General features: G+C 50.9%; 1 protein-coding gene and 1 long non-coding RNA gene across 6 annotated transcripts; one reads left to right on the plus strand and one right to left on the minus strand.

Moving 5' to 3' along the window:
• Window positions 1–490: 490 nt before the first annotated feature.
• On the minus strand, window positions 491–17,304 carry ZNF76 (zinc finger protein 76). Of its 5 annotated transcripts, none has more exons than XM_059717029.1 (15): window positions 17,286–17,304; window positions 13,635–13,775; window positions 12,731–12,811; window positions 10,286–10,363; window positions 9,092–9,294; window positions 7,731–7,805; window positions 6,879–6,995; window positions 5,992–6,067; window positions 5,529–5,654; window positions 4,516–4,695; window positions 3,760–3,993; window positions 3,238–3,368; window positions 2,057–2,209; window positions 1,844–1,957; window positions 491–1,522 (listed from the first exon to the last, which is right to left on the minus strand). In XM_059717029.1, exons 2-15 carry the CDS (start codon window positions 13,705–13,707, stop codon window positions 1,418–1,420), a joined length of 1,746 nt encoding a protein of 581 aa, XP_059573012.1. In that variant the 5' UTR covers window positions 13,708–13,775; window positions 17,286–17,304; the 3' UTR covers window positions 491–1,417. The 5 variants fall into 5 exon arrangements, with proteins under 5 accessions (XP_059573012.1, XP_014453777.1, XP_014453778.1 ...); XM_014598291.3 differs by lacking the exon at window positions 17,286–17,304 and adding an exon at window positions 17,202–17,282 and having other exon boundaries at window positions 13,635–13,812; XM_014598292.3 differs by lacking the exon at window positions 17,286–17,304 and adding an exon at window positions 17,202–17,275.
• Window positions 17,305–17,403: 99 nt separating this feature from the next.
• On the plus strand, window positions 17,404–20,734 carry LOC132244717 (uncharacterized). Its single transcript, XR_009456455.1, has 2 exons — window positions 17,404–18,536; window positions 19,396–20,734. It is a non-coding gene; the product is annotated as an uncharacterized LOC132244717 (long non-coding RNA).
• Window positions 20,735–21,845: the final 1,111 nt, after the last annotated feature.

Raw genomic sequence — 21,845 nt, forward strand, 5'->3', positions numbered from 1 at the left:
ATTGTGAAGGATAGACTAGGATCAGTGAGGAACTACAATGACCAGGACCGTGCCAGCTGCAGGAGACAGAAAACAAATGAATGGGTACAAGGCAGGGTATCATCAGAGCAGGGAACCATACATTCCTGTTATGGAGGCGGCAGGGGGAAGAGAACAGCTGTAACAGTTTCAGTCCAAAAGTGGGGACAGAAAATGAGGTTCAATGCCCTAGAGAGAGACCTTGCCCGTCTCCTACTAGACCTGCCTGGACCTAGATGCTAAGAGCACACTGGGTAGCTCATGGGATGCTTGGGCAGGGCTGTCCAGCTGCGTGCACCCACCCGCATCCACATCCCCTAGTGCTGAGGCCCTGGCGCACTGGGCAGTGCCTCAGCGGTCTGGAGACCTCTAATGCCGGGGAAGGAAGAGAAGGATGGATGTTTAGGAGCTCTATTAAATAGGCATCGAGCCCACTCCTGCGGGCTCCAGGGACGGGACAAGTGAGCGTGGAAAGGATATAAAAACTTTAATCTGTTTCATTCCAAGTCATTATGTACCAACTCAGCCCAGCTCAGTCCCACAGAAGTGTTGGTGTGCTCAAGCAGAGGGAGTGCTTGGGCCTGCTCCACAGCAGCAGAATCTGTAACTTGGCCATTCAGTCAAAATGGGTGATCTGGGGGCAGGGCTGTGGCAGCCAAGTTGATGGGGTCCTGCCTCTGCATGCTGGGGACAGACTCTGACTTCCAGCGTGGGGGGGTGGGGAAATCACTGCTCAAAACACTGGGACTGGGACAGTCTGGGGTGCTTTGATGGTGCTTTATTGCTTGGGTGCAGATGCTGCCTACTTGCCACTTGTGCAGGAATTTCCCAGGAGGGGAAGGGGGTGGGGGTGCTCAGACCATGCGCCCATTCCTACAGGCTTTGGGGTAAGACTGCAGGAGCCACCTCTCTGAACCACTGGCTACCTCCCCTTGGCCCTTGCTGCTGGGATCTCTGCGGCTCCATGCGCAGGGCAGAAGATCAGCACAATTTGGAAATCCTGGCCACAAATGAGTTAAGAAAGGGATATGAGTTTCCTCCTCTTCAGGCCTGGGGAAGGTCCTTCTCCATAGAGAGTGAGCAGGTTCATCCTCGAGCTACAGCTTGGATCCCAGGACAGTTTTGGGGCTTCTTAGAAAGATGTCCTAGAAAATCATGGGCAAGCCCTTTAAAAAGGATCCCTAGGCAGCCCAGACCTCTCTTGCATGTGCTCTCACGGCCTGCCAGGTAACCCGGCCAGGTGCAGGTAACAGACAGCACGGACCCCTCCTTGTATTTGCACACTGCGGTTTGTCTTCTGCGTGGCAACTGGCAGGGAAATCCCCACCCGAAAACAAGAGTCCAGTCACTGGCTGCCCTGGCTCAGCACGAGCCTGCCTATGCATACATCAGTGCCGCCTCAGCACCCATTCTCAGACACAGCTGTGCTCAGTGTCACAGTCTCCTGTTGCATTGCTGCTGTTGCCATGCTGATGGCCTCCTCCAGGCTTTGCTGCTCTTCCAGCTACAGAGGGGAGGAAAGACACACACAACTTCATTCTCCTAAACAATCCATGAGTGGCTGGGGCAGAAAGGGAAGCAAAAGTGGTTGAAAGAGGAACATGAGTGCTGGGGAAGCACAGCAGAGAGGAACACAGGTGCTGGGGTAAGGAGAAGGGTGCAGGAGAGCAGTTATGGTGTGCTGCATGCTCTCAAGCTTGCCATGAGTAATCCATGCAGCACAGCCACCAAGCAAAGGTGCAGTAAAGAGAATGGAAGGGGGATCTGGGTAGAGTCAGGTGAACAGAGAACAGGGCTCAGGCCTGGCCTGGTTCTGAGACAGTACCTGCACTGCAATATGAGTGCCATTGGCAGTCGCTAGCAATGCCACCTGCTGATGATGGAGAGAAGCTATAGTCGACTCTTCAGACAGGACAGCCCCGGGGGCGACTATTGTAATCTGGAAGATACAAGGCAAAAATAAATCCATTTACAAGCAAAGTGCCCCAGGCAGAGTATTCCAAGTGAGGAATCGGGAAGGCTCCACTCCTGCTCCTACCGGCTGCGCCTCGGTGCCGTCCGCGCTGACCACAGTCACAGTATGTGTGCCGGAAGCCGCAAGGTCTCCCTGTGGCACGGTGATGGTCCCGCCCTGTGTCACCATGCTGATCGCGCTGCCCAGCACCTGTAGGTCCTCATGGGACAGACTGACCTGGGAGGGCGAAACAGAAGGTCAGCCTCCGATAGGTCCGTGGGGTGAGACTGACACCCAAGAGGGAGAACAAAAGGGCTTCTGGAGTGAGGACTGAGAAGCCAGACCCAGACATTCTTCCACTTACTGGCATTGCCAGCACCTTTTCTCTACTGCCTTCTGTGCATGCAATTCCTCATTTTAGCAGCACAGCTCCCAGCAAGTCGAGAAATCTCATTACTCATTTTACAGCCACACATCCAAGACATCGAGAGGTGAAGCAACTTGCATAAGACCAAAGGCAGAGTCGATCCTACATCTGGGAATGCAACCCAGGAGTCCTCCCTGTAGCCTCCAGCTGAAACCACCTGACCACAAACCCCTCCCTCTCTGCATGTCTCCTACCCTGTTCGTGAGGGCAGCTCATTTCATTTTTGTGGCACCCTAGTAACAAAGGAACTGAGAAACCATTGCTTCCTTAACCTTGTGCTGCAGAAATGGCTTTTACATTCAGTTTGCAGGCCCTGCCGCAGCTGGTTGCTTCACAAGCACAGCAGGTGGAAGTGGTGACTGGCTGTTGGGTTGTCATTTACATACTACAAAAAAATAACGACCAAATCCAGCCGACCTCAGCAGAAACTGAAAGGTGCTGCCATCTGATGACTGCCCAACGGGCTATGGCAAATGTGAGGCTCTTTAGTTCCCAAGGGACGCGTGCTCAGAGCACAAGTAAAGCCTTGTCTAGCTGTAGTGTCCCTTTGTCTTGAGGCTGTAGGTGTAGCTGCTCTGCTTCTGTCCCTGACTGATGGCTACACCAACTGCTGTCCATACAGCTTCTTCTCTCAGCAGAAGAGAGCCCCAAGATGAAAGCTAAGATGAAGCCCAGCACCCACTGGACATCCCAAACCAAGGACCCAACCTTCTCTATTTAATGGGATAAGAAAAGCCAGAATATTTGCACCAGAGGACGATGAATGCGTACGACTGGCTGAGGTAGGACCAACATTAGTCACCACACTCCAGCCGCTGGATAGTCCTAGTCTCTGTACCTGCTGTGTCCCATCTTGGGTGATGAGTGACACTGGGGTAGGCGTACTATCCTCCTCTTCCTCTTCTTCCTCCTCTTCCTCTGACAGGAAAGCAATATGTCGGCGTTTTGGTGGGGGGCCCTTCTCGGCAGCTTGGGCAGAAGGGAAGGGAAGCGTCAGTGATGCGGCCATGCTTGGTAATGTGGCACCAGATGTGGTACTGTCTCTATGACATCCGTTATTGAAGGGATGGGGCAATGCAGCAAACAGGAGCATGGGACTGTAATAACAATGGCAGGACACTGGGCTGGGAGGTGGGGCTGGGGAGTTTTTCTTGGTGGCCAGAGCTAGGTTTGAAGAGGAGTCAGCAAACCCAGCCTGCAGGATTCATCCTCTCTCTGTGGCAACAGTCAGGTCTACAAGTGGGAGAGGTAGGCTCAAAGCTGTGTCTGAGTGACAACTGCAGGCTCATCTCCAGAGCCATTAATTTGCTATACTATTTAACCTGAGCCCACAGTGATTAACAGGGAAGGGGTCACTCACCTTCCAGCTGCTGCTGCTCGTAGAGGGCCTGCTCGCTCTCCTCAGTGGCCTCCAGCTCGCCATGGGTGTTACGCTTGTGCATGGCCAGCGTGGAGGTCTGGCGGTAGGTCTTCCCGCAGCTATTGCAGGTGTAGGGCTTGCAGTGTGTGTGCACCACGTGATGCTTGTACAGGCTGGAGTACTCTGTGAAGCGCTTCCCGCAGCCTGGCACCGTGCACATGTATGGCTTCTCTCCTGGGGGCAGAGAGGGCAGACACGCAATGAGGAGGTGCCGCAGCACTTAAGTTTTGCCTGAGCTGCATCAGCCTCATCCTGACCATACCAACGGGGCCATGAGGCATAAGGAGGTGAGATGTGATCAAGGCCACCCAGAGTCAGTGGCAGAGCCAGAAACAGACTCCAGGAGACTACCTTCCTGTGTTCAGACCAAATCCGTCTGCCTGGAAAATGCTGCCCAGAGATTCTCCCATCATGCACAGCTCTCTTAGAGTTAAGCTTAGCAGGGTGGTTACAAGCATATTGGGGGACTGGCAGGGTTACAAAATGCTTGGGTTCCTCCATATAAAGTGCACGTGCATAGCTTTTTCCTGAAAAAGGCACGAGGTTTGTATTGTGGAAAACATGAGACCTGCTGAGTGACAGGATCAGAGCAAAGGCCACATTCTCCCGGAAGGTCTGCTGAGTGTCTGCTGCCTTCTTGGAGGGTTTTAGCTATTTTATAAGGGAATGGAGGGCTGTTTCCTCTGCCGCCCTTACCTGTGTGGATCCTCATATGATTCTTGTAGTTGGTGGCACTGGTGAACCCTCTTCCACAGCTAGGCTCGGGACACAGGTACGGGCGCTCCCCCGTGTGTGTCCGGACATGGACCTTCCGAATGTTGGAGGTGGTGAAGGAGCGACCACAGCCTTCGAAGGGGCATTTGAAGGGGCGCTCGCCTGTACCAACACCAAGAAAGGCACCATGAGGTTTCTGGGAGGCAAGGAGGACACCTAAGTAGGGGACAGGACTAGAGGTAGTGGCCTCAGGCTGTAGCAGAGGAAATTTAGGTTGGAGATGTGGAGGAACTTTCTGCCTTGGAGGGTAGGTGAGCACTGGAACGGGCTTCCTGGAGAAGTGGGAGAATCTACATCCCTGGAAATTTTCAAGAGCCAGTTGGAGAGATATTTGGCCAGGACAGTTTAGTCAGGAATGATCCTGCCTTGAGCAGGGGCTGGACAAGGTGACCCTGTGAGGTCCCTCCCTGCTCTACTTTCCCATGATCCTATGACCTTGACACCACGGAAGCTGAAACAGATTCAGACCTCCTTACCCTGTCTGCTACAATGAAGAGTCCCTCCATCCCACGCCCTTTAGGCACCTCAACAATCAGGCTTGAACTGCACCCAGCAAACAGGCAGATGCAAGGGACTGGAAACGCATGCCACTGCTTGGTGCCTGCCTTGGACACTTCCCCAGGGCCAACGCAGCCTCTGACAAGGCTGCCAATTGCAACCACGTTCTGCTGGAAAGGGACTAAGACCCAAGCTCTTTTGCCTGCCCTGCTTGTTAACATGCATCAGAGGGAATGGCTGAGGTGGCTATTGCTTCTTCCTCATTATGTCTGAAGATGAGACCAGGGCAGACTTGCACTGAGATACTAAGGACACAGGAGCTTCAGCCAGGGTGTGAGCACACAGAGGTGCAAATCAGAGGGCAGTGGAGAGCACCTGCTGCTGTGCTCATCTTGGTGGGGAGCTCAGTTCTCTTGCCCTACAGTGATGCTGCCCACCTGTGTGTGTCCGGGTGTGTTTCTGCAGGTCCCCAGAGGTTTTGAAAGCTTTGCTGCATGTGTCTTCTGGACACTTGTAAGGCTTCTCACCTGTGTGCGTTCTCACATGGCTCTTCAGCCCGTACCCTGAGGGGGAAAGAGGTCGCACGGAGTTAGTGCTGCAATCAGCTGCAGATAACATGACAGCACAGAGAGAATTCGTCTGTCTATGGATCGTAGTCGGTCTTTCTCCGAGGCCTGGAAACTGCAAGAAATGGTCCTCCTGGCCTGCCTGAAAGTCCAGGTTCAAGCCTGAGCAAGGTCCAGTTAATTTTTCATCTTAACACAGTAAATGGAGTCGCTAACTACACGCAGGGCCTTTCTGACAAGGCTTTAAAAACAAAGCTCCTGTTTTCCCTGGTGGAAACACACAATCAAACCCCTCCATGTGAGAGCCCCCCGATGAGGGATTGACAACTCTTACCTGTGGCAAATGCTTTCCCGCAGCTGGGAAAATCACACCTGTACGGCCGGTCACCCGTGTGGGCTCGCTCGTGCACCTGGAGAGAAAGGACAGATATCTAATGCAAAGTCATGATTTAAGTGGGCTGAAGGGGGCACTGAAAAGGGGGATAAGGCAGGGAGCATGTTGGGACCCCTTCTGCCACCCTAAGCCCAAGCTGCCATGTCTGTCCTTGCACCAAGCAAATGCAAGAGCTTTTTCCATGCCCCCACCCCCCTTCCCCCTGCTAGCTACTAGGCTTGTTGGGACACATTTGGACTTCAATAAAAGGTATAATTTGAAAATGGATTTGCCAACACGTGTTAAAACCCTGACACTAACAGGGCCAAGATTTTACATTGTTGGCTGGCTGGGACAACTTTTGGCAAGAGGCCAATGAACACATGGTAAAAACACAACAAATCAGCTCCTACATTTTTAAAATACAATCTTTTATTCTCGTCTGGATAAAGCCCCATCTAGCTCCCCTGTTCTACGTGAAGATACTTGCTAGCAGCAGGAAAAAAAGTGTTTAGTGTGTGTGACAAGGAAGCAGATCTGTCTTACAGCTAGAGCAGACACTGGTGCTGCTCAGCTCTGCTTTGGAAGCAATGCAGCTTGGCAGCCTGCCACAGCTCAAAGAGGGATGGGCTGACTGTCTCTCTTCCTCCACACCCCTTCTGGGTCCCAGTGAGTTCAACCTCTCTCCTCAAGGCACCTGTCTTACTCCAAATCCTTGAAGGCTGAATTCTGGCCTCTTTTCTCTTGGGGTCAAGTCTGTGTATCCCATAGGGCAGCACTCTGAGCCATCAATCTAGGATGGGGTAGGGTGCAGGATGAAAGCTTGGTTTTATTTTTAGCTGGCATACCTTTAAATGGTGGGCTGTGGTATAGAGACGGCCACAGCCTTTGTACCCACAGCGAAAGGCTCTGTCGCCAACCTGCTGCCCCTTCCCATTGCTGCGCACTTCCTCTTCCTGCAGATCCTGCCACAAGACACAAGAAAGCTAAACCAAAACAGCAACCACAGTGGTCTTTGCTGAGTCCAGATGGATCTGCACACACACAGTGCAAGCCAGCGCTTAGATCAGGGCAATCTGGAGCCAGGTTTCCAGGTTCTAGATCCCAGCTCACTGTGCACAGATCATTTCATTTCTCTGGGCTCCAGTCCACTCATCATAAACTAGGTAGATATACTTATCCACCTTACACAGGTGTTGCAAGACTTCACTATCAGGTTGAAAAGGGCTTTGAAAATCCATCCAAAGTGTTATGGAAAGGCTAAATTTTACTTGCATTATTAAGTACCATGCCATGAGCTGCATGAGAAAGTCATGCTGACCACCCTACATTTCAGCCTGGCAAAATTCTCCAAGCCTGTTTTCCCAATGCATGTCATTTTTTGGAAGGGGAAATTAATATCATTAGTTTTGCCAGGGAAGACAAAGAGACTATGAGTCTGGGCTAATATACCTGCAGGATGAATCTGCAAGCTTAAGAGTTGCATGATACAAAATAGCCATGTACTGGAAACAGGTAGACGGAAGCAGAAGGCAGTTCTAGAAGGATGTGGAATTGACCAAAATAGTCATTTTGGGTGGCTAAATCAAACCTGGCACACACAGGGTCCCTCTCGCAGGTTGTGACCAGAACTGGAGAGGTGATGGGATAGAGCTCAGCCTCAAATGAGCCAAGGAAACGTCCAACTGCAAAGTCCAAACCTGAGAAGGGGCACTGTTCGGCTCCTGTGGCTTCAAGTGGCAGATGCTAGCAACTCCCTCGTCCACTTCAGAGACCTGCAAGCAAAGAAACTTTGCATGTCCTTGTACCTACTTGTGCAGCACAGAACAGGTGATTGAGGCCTAAGCAATGACACACTTATCCCAGCACTGCACAGTGGGTTCAATGCTGCTTTTGGTCTTGTCACAGTAGGAAGGGTTGCAACTTGGTCCAGATGCTGTTACTTTGAAATGTTCCAGGAAGCATGAGGGCCAAGCATGAAGGGAACTTGCTACTGCTACCCACATCATTATTTTGAATGTGAACTTCAGGAAGACGACAGATCCCAACACCCACCGCTTCAAATGGAGGCTGCTCACAATAAGAGGAAGCACTGTAAGCTAGGAGCAGTAATACGCACAACCAGTTAGGCAAAGCAGCTGTTGGGGCCTGAATATATGATAAATGTTAGGGTCATGACTGAAAGCCACTGCTGACAAGAAACGTCTTCCTTCCTTCTCACCGGGAGTATTACAAACCAACAATCCTTAGTGGAGAGAAGTGTGTCACATCACTAATTATTTCTACCAGGAAAGATTAGGATTCCTTATTGCTTAGACCAGGCTGAAAAACATTCAGCCCCATGGGCCAGATGATGCACCTCCAGAGGTGGGGCAAGTGATGATGGGACCAACCCCTGCAGCTCTGGCACCCACAGGGTGTTAGCCCCACTTCTGCTCACCCCACCACAGAATTTCTGACTTTGCGGACTTGTGGGCTGTATGATATTCCCTTGAAGCTGACTGATGATATTAAACAAGACAGACTGCGCTGTCTTGGTGAGAGGAAAAATAAGCTACGACCTTAGTGCCAGGGTATCAGTGCAGCATTTCACTATAAAGGCTGGGACATGGAGCTTCTGTGAGCTAAGCTGTTTGTGAAAGAGGCAGCTGATCAGAAAATAATGTAGCCTAAAAGCCATCTACAGCAGGATCTTACTCTGCTCTGGAATCACAATATGCTCCATAAACTACATCCTTCATCCACTACTGCAAGATGACCCCCTCCAGAGTGGAACAAGGTAGCATTTAATAGCACATGACCACATCACATCTGCAGGAAGGAAGATGAAAACACTAAATCTGGCTGAAACTTTAAGGGAAATTTAGATGCATCAAATTAAATCACATCCAGCGAGGCATGAAAGCAACAAGAGACTAGCCTAGCTGTACAGAGCTCATTGTGCCTCACTGTGCGGGAGGTGGGGAGAAAGCTAGGCCATAATACAGGATGTGGGCAGTCCTGATTTGGTCTACAGGTCATATCCTGCCTGCTAGCTAATCAGCTGTGCTGGCATCCTCACCTTGCTGGCGTACTGCTTGAGCGCGTTAATGGTGTCAGCGTCAAAGGCATCATCTTCCTCCTCCCCGGCCAACTCTCCCACCTCTGTTTGCGCCTGCACTGCCAGGATGGTGCTGCCAGCTGGCATAATCACAGGACGATGGATGTAGGCAGTGGAGCCGTCTTCCAGCTGAACCGCTTCCAAGGTGCTGGGGTCATAACCCTCTGAAAGGGACCACACAGATCAAACAGTAGTAAAGCAGCTGTGTGCTGACTGCTGCTTGTCTAGCTTTTGATCATTTAGAGTTGGTAACAGAGGGAGGACTAAAGCTTCAGGGGCAAGGCAGTGTAAGTTCAGAAATCAAACCCCCTTTACTAACAGATCCCACTTTTAAACTAGAAGTATTAATCCCATTCCCCCGGGGCTGAGAAGGGCAAGAAGTGAAGGCTGGAACTGTCTAGGTAAGGAAGATGGACTGGAAGGGATGAGAGCCAGGACTAGGACTTGGAAAGTTGGAGGGAAGGGATCAGAAAGAACTGTGCTTAGCCAGAATGGGGAGAAAAGACCTATACCCACATCATCATCCCCCACTTTGGAACAGACCACATGATTTGCCTCACCGTTCCTCTGCCCCAGCAACTGTCTGCAAAACCCACTGGAAAGGTTTGTTTCTCATATCTAGTATGGACCCACAAAGAGAGTGACAAACTATACTATCATCAGCAACTCTGTTAGCCTAAATGAGGGAAGTCTGTGCAGTAGACCCAAAGATTCCAGACCACAGATGACCCATATGATGGCACCTTCACACCATATAATGGAGGATCTCTTTTTTAACTTGCTTTTGAAAGAAAAAAACAGGGAATTACATAAAGAAGAGCTGCATTAAAAGAAGGTTATCAGATTAAAAAGCTCAATGCCAAACTTCAGAGTGCCCGTGGGACAGCATTTGGCCCTTGTGTCTGGATGCCTAATCATACAGCCTCTACATGGAGCAATCTCATGGGTAAAGCAGCTGAACACTGCCCTGGAGAGCTACTTCCTCTCTCTTTGAACAATAATTGATACCCCAGCTATATCAGTGTCTTTCTGAAGATGGCACTTATGTGTTCTGCCCAGTTCCTACCATCCAAGTGGCAGACAGTCTTAGAAACCTGTAACATTTTAACATCTCAGATGTCAGACACTGGGGGAAGACAGAAGAATTCAGATTACCTTTAGGGGCAGTATGTATATACGCCATGCTGCCATCCTCCAACACAACTGGCTGCCCATCTTCGAAAGCTACAGACTCTGGGGGAAGAACAGAACACCAAACACACAAAGCACAGGCTGGGGCGAGGAATTTCACTGCAAGCTCTGAGAGTCAGTCTGCTCAGCTCCCCATACACAGTAACTGCTCAGAAGGGCTCAGTTCAGAAGTGTCCTGCTGGTTTTCAAAGCCTGCCACAGTACCCAGTATTCGCTGGTTATCTATGTAGCTTAGCGCCGCCACAGTTAACTAACTGCTGAGCTTGAAAGACCTTCCACTCAACTCAGCAATGTTTCTTTGGAGATAACACAACTTACCTTTTGGACACTTAATTTGATCAAGTTTAACTTTTCCCAAAATGCTCTACGTACCGGTGAGTAGAACCCCGTGGGTTGAGAAAGCAAAAACCCAGAAAAGGGGACATTTGAGAACACATGGAAACTTGGCCATTCCCTCTGATAGCTCAATTAAGATTTTCCAGCATAACAAGACTTATCTGGCTTCCTAGTTGATCTGATAATCCAGACAAGAAGCAATAATGCTGATAAGGGGAGGGAGGAATGAGGCAAACACAGAACCCTGGTATGGAGAGAAAGGAAGGCATGGGGGAATGGGAATGAACATGAAGTCCTCTGCCTAAGGGAAAAATAGGGCCCTGTGGTATATGTGGAGGAAGAGGACAAGACAACCAAACCCCAAGCGTGGAAAAGAAGGAATATAGGAACAGGAGCTATGGGGTTTTCTACAGGGCTCTGGACATGGAGAGAGATAATGTAGGACTATAGCATGGCAGGGAAAGAGAATCATAGAAAATTAGGGTTGGAAAGGAACTCAGGAGGTCATCTAATCCAATCCTCTGCACAAAGCAGGACCATCCTCAACTATCTCATCATAGGTGGAGGAAGAAAATATGATCTGGGGGGACTCAGTGCACCCGTGTGCATGCACCACCCTCCATCAGCAAGTAAGCCTGTCATGGGGGGGGTGGGGGGGGGGGGGCGCAGATCAAGGCCTCTGCAGTGAGGCAGTGGGGCAGGGGTGAATAGGGCCCTGGGGGTGCGTGCAGCAGCTGCAGGAGGCCCCCACCATGTCCCTGGATGAACCGTCCAGGCAGCGAGCATTCCCATGACCCAGCCCAGGGCCCCATTAACCTCCTCCCCACAGGGGCCTCAATCTGCCCCCCACCCCTTCGTGTCTACAAATTTACTTGCTGGGTGCTGCTCCACGCATGGCCAGGCCAGGCTGAGACTCTGTCTGTGCTCAACCCTCTCCCCGGTCCCCTGCAGCCGCTCAGAACCCACGCCCATGCTGCCTGTGTTTTGTGGGGGGCTAAGCCCCATTAGCCCAGACCTTCTGCCACCTATGTATCTCATCCCAGCCAAGGCTTTGTCTAGCCAGGTGTTAAAAACCTCCAAGGATAGAAATGCCACAACCTCTCTGTGAAGCCTGTTTCAGTGCTTTACTACCTTCCTAGTGAGAAAGTTTTTCCCCAATATCTAACCTAAACTTCCTCTGCTGCAACTTGAGCCCACTGTTCAAGTTGAAGGTAGGTGAAGGTTGCTATTAAATCCCCTCTCGGACTTCTCTTCTCCAGGTGTCCCTGGCGTGGGGAGAAGTGGGCCATGAAGGAAAGGCTTGGGCTGGGGTCGTGAACAGTCCCTGAAATAGTAGAGGGTGCAAAGGTCACTCACAGGAAACTTGTGGGGGACAATAGCAGGGTGAAAGGAGCAGCAGACTGCCGGTTATCCCTTCACAACACCTCATCATAGCTGGCACAAGATGATTATCCCCCGCTGCCCAGCCACAGGAAACTAATTCCCATAACCTCTCATCTAAGTTAGTTCCATCTCATTTCAAGTCTGATAGGAAACCAGAGAGATCTAGCCAGTCTGAGAGAGATGTGGCTTCTAAAACTCCCCTTTGGAAACTAATCCAGAGTCTCTCCTTAACTGTAAAGAAAGAGTTGCTTCAGGTTCTTCCCAGCTGAAAAAGACCACGCCTGGATGCTGCCCATCAAACACACATACTTGACAAGCTTACACAAAAAACAACAGAGTTTGTTGAACTTATTTTTAGATTTGTGAAATGACAAACACTGGACTACAGGGGCCAAATCCTCCACTCTCTTAAATCCTCCACTCTCTTCCCCTGTTGCTGCTTACATCAACAGTACATTTGGCCGCTTGTCAGTTTACTGCAAATTTCACAGTAAGTCAAAGGTTTTACACTTGCATTCAGTCCGCCCTGGTGGACTTCACACACACACATTCACAGAAGTATAGGGCTGGAAGGGACCTCTTCCAGGGGGAGCTCAGGGGAGATGAGTCTTGAGTCACATCAGCAATGGCCTTCTAACAAAACAAGGAGATATTCCAAATGCTTCCTGAATTCATTCAAACTGCCCTCACCTTTCTGGACTGTCACTTGATGGATATAAGCTGTGGTCCCATCCTCAAGCTCGATCACTTGCCCTTCAATTAACTTCTCTTCTGCAAGAGTTTAAAAAGAAAATTATCATCACTGATAGCAGTACTAATAAACCTCCCTGCCCATGGGAGGGTCCTGTCCCTCCTTCATAACCTCTTGCCCTGTCTTCTCAGCAAAACAGTTGTATGGGCCAGTATCACAAAGAGTAGTGGGTGATCTGAAATACAGACCTACATAATAACGAGTCCTACACAGTAACGGGTATTTTTATAAATGCCAGAGAGAAGATAACGCCCCCCACCCTCCACCCCTCAAAGGTTGCCTGTACAAAAGAAATACAGCAAGGAATCTTAATCATAACTTTTTTTTTTTATAGGCTACAGGTTCTTTCACCAATTTTTTAACCAATGAGGAGGAAACAGAGCAAAAATGCTGTAGTCTCATTGCTAAGTCTCAAGCCAGTAACTGATTAAAATAAATGATGGGGACTGCCTTTGACTTAATACTCCTTCCCTGACACTTAGCTCATTACTTGAGTAAGAAAGGTGTTAGTGCTAAGTTTACTCTATGCTCCTCAGACATGCAACTCCCAATTTGAGTTCAGTGGAAGTTTTGGGTGAGTGAGGATTTGCAGCCCATATAATAGGCAAATGCTTACCACTGCTGGGTAAATCCTACCCTTTGTGTGCATTTGCTCTTGTGCGTGTTATTTTCCCTAAGGTTGAGTTAAAGAACCTACCAGATAAACACAAGGTCCTGACCCCCAGCAAGTCTACAAGGCAAGTAGCAGGTAACATGCTACACGGACGACTTCATCCCATCTAATTTTTTGCAGCATCACACACCCAGTCAAAAGGCAGGCCCTGCCGCCCCAGCAGCCCATACCTTTGATGGCCTGCTGAATATAGGCTGTTGTCCCATCAGTGAGGGTCACTGCTTGCAGGCCCAAGCTCTCCATAATGCCACGATGAGTGCTCCTCAGACATGAACCTCACTTTAATCAACACTCTCCTACAAAGCGGCTTTCTGGAAGAGGCGAAGAGATTTCTGCCTTGTTACAAACCTTAGATGAAAAGAACATTTCAAATTAGATTGTCCCCCAAGCACGTTCTTTTTAGCACAGAAGAGGCAATGTGTTAGCTGACCCAGCTTGCCCGACGTCTGTATAGACTGAATAGGCTTTAAATAAAGGTGCCAGAAAGCCCTGCTGAAGCACCCAATCTATACAGATGCTGCAGAGCTGGGTCTCAGTAACAAGCTGCTGCTTCCAGTAAAGCACTTCTTTTTTTAATGTCTGCAAGCAGTTCATAAGAACAAACACACTCACGATCCTTTCAATATCCGGCCTGTGAATTGGCAGCATGGGGGTCACAGTGGGATGCTATGACCATAAAATGGAATAAAACTTCATTGCCAAGTGTGCTGACAGAGTCTCATTTTCTTTTCAGGTGCAATGACCATTTATTTAACAATCTCATGTAGTTCTTACCAAGGGTCTCCTTAGGTCTTAAGGCACAAATCAACCAAATGGAAGTGTACTTTGCTATACGTTGGGACGTAACAGAAATCCTTTATCAAGGAGGTATGTACACATCTTCATCCTTTCTTTACATTCACATTCCAACTCGCACCTTTCCCAGGAACCGGCTTTTTGCTTCTATTGAAAAGCAGATCCTTCAGGATCTTTCTTTTAAGTGAATCTATTACAAGCAGAGGAGGAGACTGGTGGTTTCCTCTCTTCACCTACAGAATAGGCAGGGTATAAACAGCAGCAGAGCGAGACTCCTCTGTCAACATTCCCTGATCTTGGCCTGAAGGGATCAACGTTGAGGGTTTGTCTTTATGGGGAAATTAACCGGAACAGAAAATTGTGGTATAAAATTCTTCCAAAACATCTTCCCACGTGGGCACACGTATTCCAGAATCAGAATGGCTGATTTTGGTTTAGCTTAACCTGCCTGAGAGTGGATTTAAGCTAAACTGGAAGAAAGCACTCTCAGCCCACAATAAGAGCACTGCTCAGGGAGCTACTCCAGAGTACTTCCTTACAGGAACGTAAGGGAAGGTCCGTTTCTGCTGTCTGCACAGTTGCCAGTGTTTCTCCTGGCACCACTGCCACAGAGGTGAAATATCATTAGGTCCTGTATAATTGTGACAGAAGTGAGCACATTGACTTGGAAATGAAGTAAAACCCAAAGTCACTGCACATAAAATTATGGAACAGCAACAACTGTGGGAGTCACAAACAACTTGGGCTGGATTTGAACGTAGAGGAGAAAGACTTCTGTATCCCATGACCAGCTCCCTAAGCCATCCACTCCCCTTGCAACAGCATTGTAATATGAGATGTCAGTCACATGTGCCATCAATAAGTTATTTTAAAATCAGAGATTTACTAGTTTCTTTCTTTCTAAAAAGTTTTTTTTTTCGGGGCGGGGGTCAGGATCAGAAGGGCTGATCAATTCTCCTTTTTGTCAAGTCGCCTATAGCTTCTATCATATAGTATAGCCATATAGTATACGTATTGTATAGTATATACGTATTCTACAGTATATCCTATAGTATATACTCATGTCCTAGAAAAATCAAAACTTTGCTGCTCAGACCAGCAGCTCTGGGGACAGTAGTATGCTTATTCATGTCACCATGCATTGCTGCAAACAGCCCATTGCTCCAATATTGCAGTATCCAAGCTACTGTCTCTACGGTGGGCTCAGCAATTTGCAGGAAGCATCATCAGACATTAAGTCCAAATTTAATTTTCATGTTTGAATCTGTGCCGTTTTACCAGTCCCCACTCCCTGCCTTTCTGTGGTATCAGATCTCTTGGGGGCAAGGAAGGAGGCGGCAGAGGCAGCTGCCCGTGTGCAAGGATGCCCCGATCGGGCTCTGCTGCAGCAGCTCCAGCTTCGCACTTGGAGTGCCTGAGCGCCTGGCAAAACCACTGAGGGCAGAGGCAGAGTGGTGGCTTCAGCAGCGCCAATGTGCGTGTGCAGCTGTTCTGCACGTGGACGCTGGTGGAAGAGTCAAGTTCAAGGTTAGCGTGGCATTGTCTGCCACACTCACTCACTGAAAACACCCCTTTCCTGAACTATAACAGTGACAGCGCCACCCAGGTCCTAGCCGTAGCAGCTGTTGGGATATTCGACTAGTCCCGTTACCTTGCCTGCTCATCAGATTTCAAAACATTTCCAGTTAAGCCAGTTTCATTATCGCCATTTTACAGACGTGCCCAAGTTCAACAAGCAGATCAGCGTTAGAGCAAGGAACAGACCGTTTCTCCCCCACAACACAGGCCAGTACTCGGCCCACTTGCTCACGCTGCCTCTACTACTTCTGCGTTTACCCAACACCTTCTCCATGCCTGTAACAGGACCCCGGAAGGCTCTAGGGCAGGGGTGGGCAAAATGCGGCCCGGGGGCCAGATGCGGCCCGGGGGCCAGATGCGGCCCGCCAGCCCATTCTACCCGGCCCGCGGGGCCCCTAAAAAATTTAGAAAATTAATATTTATCTGCCCCTGGCTGCCCTCAATGGCTTCCCAAAACCCAGTAAGCGGCCCTCCTCCCAAAATAATTACCCGCCCCTGCTCTAGGGGCAGGTCTCATGTCGTCTGCGATGGCTGAACTGCAGCAAGGTCTTGATCCTGCCCAGAGATGCTCCTGTGCAATTAAACAGTCGCCCTAACAGCTGTAACCACTTTAATATTAGTATGCAAATACCCACCCCCCAATTACTTCGTGCCACCCTCAAAGGGCAGCCCTCTCTGTGCGGGAACGCAGTCGCACAGGCAACCATGACGGCTCGTTAAATCCAGCTGGTTGGGAAAAGGCTGCGAGACGTTTAGTTTTCCAAAGCAGCACTGAACAAACTCTGGAGCGGGGCCAAGACGGGCAATGCCGGGGCGCGGGTCATATTAAACAGGGTTTTCGGCCATCCAGCACCTCTCACCGTCTAAACCGGGGGCCGACCTTAGTGGCAGGCCTGCGACCGTCCCGAGGGCGGCTCCCGTCCTCTGCCCGGTCTGCTCTCTGCTCCCCGTCTCGTTAGCTGCTCTGCTTTCTGCTCCACATCCCGTGCGCCCCGCCTGACCTGCAGCTCTGCTTTCTGCTCCCCACCCCATCACTTGCTCTGCTTTCTGCTTCCCAGCCGTGGCTCCCTGCCAGATCCGCTACCTAACTCCCCACATTTCTGTTACTCTGCTTTCTGCTCCCTGCCTGATCTGCTGCCCATTCCCCAACATATGCCCCCTGTCTGATCTGCTGCTCTGCTTTCCACTCCCCCCTGCCCGACCTGCTGCTCTGCTTTCTATTCCCCCCATCACCCTCCCCTCTACCCGATCTGCCGCTCTGCTTTCCGCTCCCGGGCCGGGACCCCGCTCGGGGCCGCACAGCGAGGGAGCGCCCCCTGCCCCTGGCCCCCCCTTCCCCCGGCCGCGCCGCCGCCGGCACCGACCTGAAGGAGCCCAAGCGGGCCGAGTCCGCCGCCTGCCCGCCATGCACCGCGCCCCGCCGCCGAATCCCCGCCCGGCCCCGCAACCTGCATGGCCCGGCCCAGGCCCGGGGGCTGCGGCCGGCCGCGCGCGCCCATCCAGGTTCCGGGGCCCGCCCGGCTCCGCCCCCGGAAGTGTCGCGCTGAGGCCCGGATGGGGGAGACCGCTCCACGCCTCCGCGTGCAGAACGGCCGCGCATGCGCGCCGGCGCCGCTGAAGCCTCTGCCCGCAGGGGTTGTGCCCGTGTCACAGCCGGGCGCCCCCTCTCGGGCTCCTGCCCCGCGCCCGGCTGAGCCCAGGGGAGGGGCCCAGGCACTTGGCACGTGTCTACTGCTAATACTGACACGTGCGAAGCGGCAGAGCCAGGCCCTGCCCTGCCCTGCCCCACTCCACAGCATCACCCCACACCTGACACAAAGCGTTCCTGGGCGCGGCGGGGACGGGGGCGCTGTGGGGCGGCGCGAGGAAGGGCCAGAGCAGGGCTGCCCCGACCCCCGGCCCTGCCCGCAGGTTGGCGCAGATCAGCCTGAAGAGCTACGACCCGCCGAAGGACGAGCGCTGCTCCTGCACCGTCGAGTCGGGCCCTAGGGGTGCCCGGGCGGGTCGGCCCCGGCTGCACGGACCCCCACCCTGGGGCCCTCGCCGTGAGGGGAGGTGCGGGCAGACACCTCAGAGCCGGGGCACGTGCCGGCAGCCGTGGCCAGGTGTCGTGGTCACGGTCTCCCATCGAGGCGTGTCGCGCCAGCCGTGCTGCCTCCCTTTGCAGGGTCAAGGTCTTGGCGTGCGCGCCAGGGGACCGGCAGCACCGCGATGAGGCCACAGCCGTGGACCTCCTGCACGTGGACATCGAGGCCCTGCGGACGCTCGACAAGAACAACCAGCGGGGCGAGTGGCCTGGCCACGAGCTGGCGTTGCCACGACAGCCTCCTTCCCCATCCTCCATCGGGGTGCACGTCGGACACGGCCCCGCAGCAGGACTCGAACCCGCAGCCTCAGCAGGCAGCGAGCTTCAAAGCTTTTAGCCGGAGGCGAGGCCGGGTTCTTGAAAACAACCGTGGTTAAATGCAATGAGTGCAGCTCGACGGCTGTCGCTGTCTGGGCTGCGGTCGGACCGGCTTGCAGGTCCTAGAGGCAGGCTGCTGGTTTCTAGCTGGATGTAGGAAAGGAGCGTGGCCTTTCCGCCTCGACTTCCCCTCGGGTACGTCTGCCGCACCTCCTGCTGCTGCTCAGGGAGCGAGCGTGCGGTGCCACTGGCCGAGTAACGCTCGAGGAGGAATTTAGTCAAGGAGAAAGTGCAGGTGAGCCACTTTTTCTGACAGGCCAGACTGTAATAATACATTTGAATTTCTGCTTGGTCAGTGCTGGGTAGCACAGTTAGTTTGCTAGTGCTTGCTCTTAGCAAGCTGATTTTGCTCCATTGCATACCGTTGGGTCTGGCTTGGTCTCTGCTAGGCTTGTGGGCATTACAGCTGCAGCAGGACAAAGTGTCCATGCTACAGTTTGTACCCGTGGCTGAAATGGCCATGTACCCAAGGTCTGTGACAAATAAGGGCTGGCACACAAAGTACAGTCCTTCCCAATCCCGATGTAATTTGTTTTGTACTTGACAATGGACAAAGGCTCTTACCCCCCCCCCCCCCCCACCTCCTTGTCCTGCCTGCATCACAATTATGCTGGTGTACTGAGGGAGAAGGGAAAGGAAAGGATCTCCAATTTTAAATCCAGGAGTGGCTTTCTCTCGCAATAGGCCTGGCTTTCTCCAAGCTATAATGGGGGTCTCAAAGGTCTGGTCTGTGCAGGACACCCTAGGAAATTTTGCTGCTATATAACTACATCAATATGGCTTCTCCCAGCAGAAGCCTATTTTTGCCAGTACAGCTCATACCATTTCTCTGAACAAAATAAATAAACAGTAGAAGCTGGGTCTTGGCCAGGGAACACTTACTGGTGTCCTTTAACAGACATTATATTGCAAAAGCCCTAGTTCAGATCTGGCTGAACTTCAGACCTAGCACTAGGATTTCCAAAGAATCAATGAATGAGGAGCCTTTGCTGTAAACTGCCTGTTCTTACAAAAGTTCACAAATTCCAGACATCCCTCGGGCCTGCAGTTTATCCCTCGCATCGGTGCAGTATCCTGTCTTCTCTCTTCCACAGCTAAGAAGTACGATGCCTTCCTAGCCTCGGAGTCCCTCATCAGGCAGATTCCTCGTATCCTGGGTCCGGGTCTAAACAAAGCGGGCCAGTTTCCCTTTCTCCTCATGCACAACGAGACCCTGGTGGCCAAGGTGAGATCTACCATCAAATTTCCCATGAAGGTAAATGCAGGAACCTGAAACCCAGCAGCCAGTGGCCTGGTGGCAGTGTGCCAGTCACTTGGCTATGTACATCAGGGCTAGACTGCAGGTGTCCAGCTTCTTCCTCCAAGGACTGCCAGTAATATTCATCTAATGAATCACTTGCTGTGTATTTAAGGAATAGTCCAGAGCATTCTTTTGTTACCCCAAAGGGAGAAGGAAAGTTTTTTGAAAGACATCAAACACATGATTTGGGGAAGAGACCTATATTGCAATGGGCTGGGTGCCATCGAGGCTTATTGATGTCAGTGGGAGCCGAGGGCATCTTGCATAGTAAAAGGTACTGACCTTGCAGGAATATGGCCAGCTTTCAGTGAGACGTTAGAAGAGGTTTGCACCACACAGATGAATGCAGCACTGCACCTGTGGTTTCAGACATGGTGAAAGAGGTGTTGGATTACTTATTAGGTCAAAGCAACCCCGATTCAGAGATTTGTTCTTGATCAGTCTGGTGCGCCACTCATCCAAGCTTTACTGTCAATCATTCTCCAAGGCATTAGGGATATGTTTGGGGGCTTTGCTAAGTCAGGCTTGATTCAGAGCGAGTCTGCCTAAAGAGCACTATTCCTGATCAGCCTGCATTGGTCAACTGCAAGCCAGTTGTTGAATGTATTGAAGCCAGCTGGCATGAGCTACACAGTGACATGAACTGAAAGGTCTGATAAGGCAAGGGATGGAGGTTTTTAAAATGCCTCACTGAATATATGTTGCATTACTGGATCCATTCTCTGTAAAGCTTCAACAGTTCAGAATTGCTACAGTACGGTTTGCAGGTTAAAGAACTGGGGACGTTTTAAACCCACTGGTGAGTTCTCCCCTGAAATCTGGCAAAGCTGCATCACCCTGGGGGTTTTCCTGGTAGCTGCTTGTGCCCTGAGGTGCCATAGTTTTTTCACATGCCTAATTCAGCATCCCTTGCAAAATCTACTGCTAATATTGAATGAGTGACCTTGCTGTCCCTGTGCTCTGCCTGGCTTGTGAAGATGACCGAGGATGGGCTATAACATTCACCTGGCCATCAACTTCCTGGTGTTCTTGCTGAAGAACTGGCAGAACATGCGTGTGTTATATACCAAGAGCACCCTGGGGAAGCTGCAGCACCTCTACTAAGCGGGCAACAATAAACGGTTATAGAGCAACTAACTGGCACGTGTCTGGCTCATCTGCAGACGATGGTGGAAAGTTGGCTTTGGTTGGCCACTGTCCTCTCTGCTAAACCCACAAGAGAAACTTTCATACCGTACGCTAGAAGGAATAGGAGTAGAGCCCTGACCTTTCTTAAAATAACAAGGATAAGAGCAGTTTATTCTTTTTGCAATAGAAACTTAAAAGAGAACAGACTTCATTTCTGAGAAAGGTGGCAAAAATGCCTGCGCAAGAAAGCAAGATCCACCTGGGGCAGGGAGCAGGAAAGATTTCTTCAAATACCAAAGTGGTTAGAGAAGAGGGCAAAAAGTCATGCCTAAGGAGTTTCCTAACTGCTGACGATGGGTAAAATCTAGTCACTTAAATGGGATTTAGAAATGGGGTCACTTAAGGAGAGTGTCCAGTTTAGGTGACTGCATTGGTTTTCTGTTTCATTAGTTTGGCTTGATGGGTAGCTCCTTAACTGCCCCAAAGAGATGGGGTGGGGATGCAGACATAGCAGCAATTTTTAGGGCAAGGGTGCATCTATAGCGTCATTTTGCGCTCAGATTTCATCTGTTCTGCACAGCATCTAAGAATGTGAGTCTTTCCACGGGGCAAAGAGCAGATGAGAAAAGTTTCTCTTAACGGAGGGGGGTAGCAGACTATACCTAAGTTCTTACTGTGTGAGGATCTTTCTTCTCAAAGGTCCATCTTGCTCCCTTTTCAGTCTAACTTCTCTGCCCTCTGTCTCCACACTTTTGTAAAAGCTGGGACTCAAAACCCACCCTCCTGGAGTGACTTTTAAAGCCCCAATCCCAGTAGCCTTTGCGATAACTAATGGTTAGAGCCAGTTGCACCACACCTGTGTATTACTTCGGGGGAAATCAAATGTCTGTAACAACTCAAGACTGTGTGGGTTTCCTTTTCCTATTTACTGGGAACTGATCAGCTGTGATTGAGTAAAGTTTGTACAGGGTGTGGGTCCCTGGTGGGTGTGAATTGATGGGAGGGGATGCTAGAGGAGTGACATGGATTAAAATAGATGGGTAATGCTCTCACGTGCCTCTGCTAGAAAGCTTGGAAAGAAGCATCACGACCAATTTCTGAAAGATCAACACAACA

This window comes from Alligator mississippiensis, chromosome 14 (assembly GCF_030867095.1).
Source record: "Alligator mississippiensis isolate rAllMis1 chromosome 14, rAllMis1, whole genome shotgun sequence".
In the NCBI taxonomy this organism is placed as follows: Eukaryota; Metazoa; Chordata; order Crocodylia; family Alligatoridae; genus Alligator; species Alligator mississippiensis.

Excerpts from the sequence above, each read along its gene's own strand:
- ZNF76 (XM_059717029.1), bottom strand. The coding sequence starts at position 13,707 with ATGGAGAGCTTGGGCCTGCAAGCAGTGACCCTCACTGATGGGACAACA. Across the intron at positions 5,655-5,991 it reads CGGGAAAGCATTTGCCACAG|GGTACGGGCTGAAGAGCCAT; the intron begins GTAAGAGTTGTC and ends TTTCCCCCTCAG. Across the intron at positions 2,210-3,237 it reads CCCAAGATGGGACACAGCAG|GTCAGTCTGTCCCATGAGGA; the intron begins GTACAGAGACTA and ends TCGCCCTCCCAG.